General features: G+C 52.8%; 1 protein-coding gene across 1 annotated transcript; it reads right to left on the reverse strand.

Moving 5' to 3' along the window:
- Positions 1–712: 712 nt before the first annotated feature.
- LOC103639216 (uncharacterized) lies at positions 713–1,966 on the reverse strand. Its single transcript, XM_008661987.4, has one exon. The coding sequence runs from the start codon at positions 1,494–1,496 to the stop codon at positions 903–905; it is 594 nt and encodes a 197-aa protein (XP_008660209.2). The 5' UTR covers positions 1,497–1,966; the 3' UTR covers positions 713–902.
- Positions 1,967–3,141: the final 1,175 nt, after the last annotated feature.

Consider the following 3,141-nt stretch of genomic DNA (forward strand, 5'->3'; position numbering starts at 1 on the left):
ATCTGAGTTCGTTGGCGCCTGAGAATCCATGGTCGTCACCGTCGTCTGGGCAGGGCGTAGCATATGGCTGGTTATTTTAGGGTTTTGTTTTTTACTAGTCTACTAGTTGCCTTGTTGGGCTAGGACCTGGGGCCTGGTGCACTGTCATGCTGGGCTTGGTGGTTGGCTCGGCCTCAACTCATTCATACAAACACGACAGGTGTACACGTATGAAATACCCATGGGTAATCGGGTTCGGATTATTGCTTCCCAAACCCATACCCGTTTACCCAATGAGTGAAGATTTTGTCCCATATCCATACCCATGGGACAATTTCCGTCCCATACCCGTACCCTAATAGGGGAATTCCCCATGGGTTGACGGGTATCGGGTCCCATTGACATCTCTAATCTCACCCTACTTTAGAACCCAACGCTACCAAAGTGGCGTCCAAGACTTCATCAACGGCGAAGCAGTGGCTCCCGGCAGGCTACTATCAGTAATCGATCAATCGAATGAACATGAGCAGTCGATTAGTTGCGATAGGACATCGACAGATGATCCTGTCCTTGAAAATTCGTGCATGTAATTGCTAGCTGTAGTAATATGTCGAAGGTCCTTTCTGTTGTGTCGTCCAGCCTATCTTCACATTTATTTGGCTGTACGCCTGTACCATTACATTTGCAACGGCCTTTTCACTTTGTAGCACATAGTACATACATACAGCAAGCATTAAGCAAGCATGAACTCCATGTAGCTCATAATAATTTCTTTATCTCCACAAAATATAATTAAAATAGTACGATACAAAGTAATCTTTCAGCTTGCTACCAACGCAGTGTATATATACCGTATAAACCATCGTATAATGATGACTGATTAGACGTATTGCAGCATCCTTATTCTGTTATTACTATGATCGCTATTCGCTACGCAGAGAGTATGATCCCGGATATCGATCGGTATAGCTCGACTCCACGTCCACGCACCCCTGCGAAGGGAATACCGAGCGAGTTCGAGCACTTGCTTCTGCTTGCAGCTTGCACCACCATGCATGCATGTGAGACGCTGATTCAGACACCGCCGCCGATGCCACCTCCACCTCCGCCACCAGCACCATAACCACCGCCGCCGCCAGAGCCAGCACCTGCACCACCACCGTAGCCTCCACCAGCGCCTCCGCCGTAGCCACCACCGGCACCACCACCAGCTCCTCCGCCGTAGCCGCCTCCGGCGCCACCTCCTGCACCTCCACCGTATCCACCACCAGCTCCTCCACCATAGCCGCCTCCTGCACCGGCACCTCCGCCATAGCCGCCTCCAGCGCCACCTCCTGCACCGGCGCCTCCGCCAGAGCCGCCACCCGCACCTGCTCCCCCACCAGCTCCTCCTCCGCCACCAAGACCACCGCCTCCACCGGCACCACCACCAAGCCCGCCTCCTCCGCCTTCACCACCGCCGAGACCTCCACCGGAACCACCCCCAAGGCCGCCGCCTCCGCCAGCACCTCCGCCATAACCACCTCCTCCACCGCCACCAAGCCCTCCGCCTCCGCCTAAGCCACCTCCAGCTCCACCACCGAGGCCGCCTCCACCACCTGCACCCCCACCATTCCCTCCTCCAATCCCAATTCCAACCCCTACACCGTGCCCAAGGCCACCACCAAGCCCAAGGTCACCGCCACCGCCACCGCCTCCGCCATATCCTCCCCCGCCACCAACCCCACACCCACCGCACAGATTCTGCTTCTCCAAGGACCGCGTCTCGGCGACCACCGCAAGAACCACCAAGACGGCAAGCCCCAGAAGCTCCATGTTCCACACACCCCTCGGCGCCCTCCCCATGTCGGGCTAAGCGGGAGTGCAGTAGCTAACTAGCTACAGCCAAGTAGTACGTAGTGACGCTGCTCCTCTGGAGGCTGGAGCGATGGACCTGGACGAAGAAGACGGAGTTCTATGTGAGCTTATATAGCGGGGCAGAGCCGGCAGAGTGGCGCGTAGTCGCCTGCTACCCAGTTAAATGCGTACCGGTTGCGCGCGCGCACGGCCTCGCGTCCACGCTTTCAGGACAATCAGGTGGTGAGCGGGCAGGCACTAGCTGTGCAGTGCTAGCTGGGACTTGGAGAGTGCAGGGGGGACGAGCCCAACACAGTTCACCGTGGGGCCGGTGTGGTGAGCCACCAGGGCCGCGCCGCGCGGTGCCGGTGCGGCACTGGCGCTGGTCGATGCTGCGACGTGCGTGTTCCCTTCCCCCTCCATCACGTCGACGGGGGAACGATGATGAGAATAGTTGATCGAGACACATTTATGTCGGCGCGATGTGTGGGACGACGGCATAACCACTCGCGCACATGCCAGAGCGACTTTGGGTCTTCGGCTGCCGGAGGGATCAGGGATGCAATGCATGGCATGAACAAGAACGGTGTAGAGCAACTGGCGAGTGCTGTGGCGAAGAATGGCGTGTAATATCGGTTGTCCCATCGACATCTAAACCAAAGTGATCGGATGGGAGGTGAGATGAGGGGAAAGTTCGTCTCGAACGTGAGGAGATGGTCGAGCTTGTCGTTTACCATTAGCATGTCAGCATGGAAAATGGAGGGCTGTCGATCGCGCTGATTTTTTCGGCAACGGCTGCTGAATTCGCATTCGTGGTTTTCGTTGCTAATTGTTGTGTTGGTCGACGGAGAGAAATAATCAAGATAATTAACATTTTGATTTTCCATGATATTCATTCAATATTCATATCTCAGGCGACGCTACTATAGACTTATATCTGGAAATTAATGAAGATACAAGTCTTTGTCGTCTGCCTGTAAACCGAATTAAATTAAACCACTCCTAACTTCCTGGCAATAGTGACAGTTTTCTTTATTGGCAGCAGAACAATATATTATCATCATAGTTCTTTTTTAACCATATCCATTCTTGTTTAGAACTTTGCTAAACGATGTTTCAAATTTCCCACCACGTGATCTAAAAATCACCACTTAATTACCAATAACGTTACCATATTAATTGTTATTATTTTTTCCATTAATGCTTGGTAACATATATATGTACTAGTTAAATGCCCGTGCGTTGCAACGACATACAAATTATTCAACAAAACGATAGTGCACAACGATTACATGGTAACAAACACATATATTATCATCGAAACAT

This window comes from Zea mays, chromosome 9 (genome assembly GCF_902167145.1).
Source record: "Zea mays cultivar B73 chromosome 9, Zm-B73-REFERENCE-NAM-5.0, whole genome shotgun sequence".
Lineage (NCBI taxonomy): Eukaryota > Viridiplantae > Streptophyta > Magnoliopsida > Poales > Poaceae > Zea > Zea mays.

Excerpts from the sequence above, each read along its gene's own strand:
- LOC103639216 (XM_008661987.4), bottom strand. The coding sequence starts at position 1,496 with ATGGCGGAGGTGCTGGCGGAGGCGGCGGCCTTGGGGGTGGTTCCGGTG.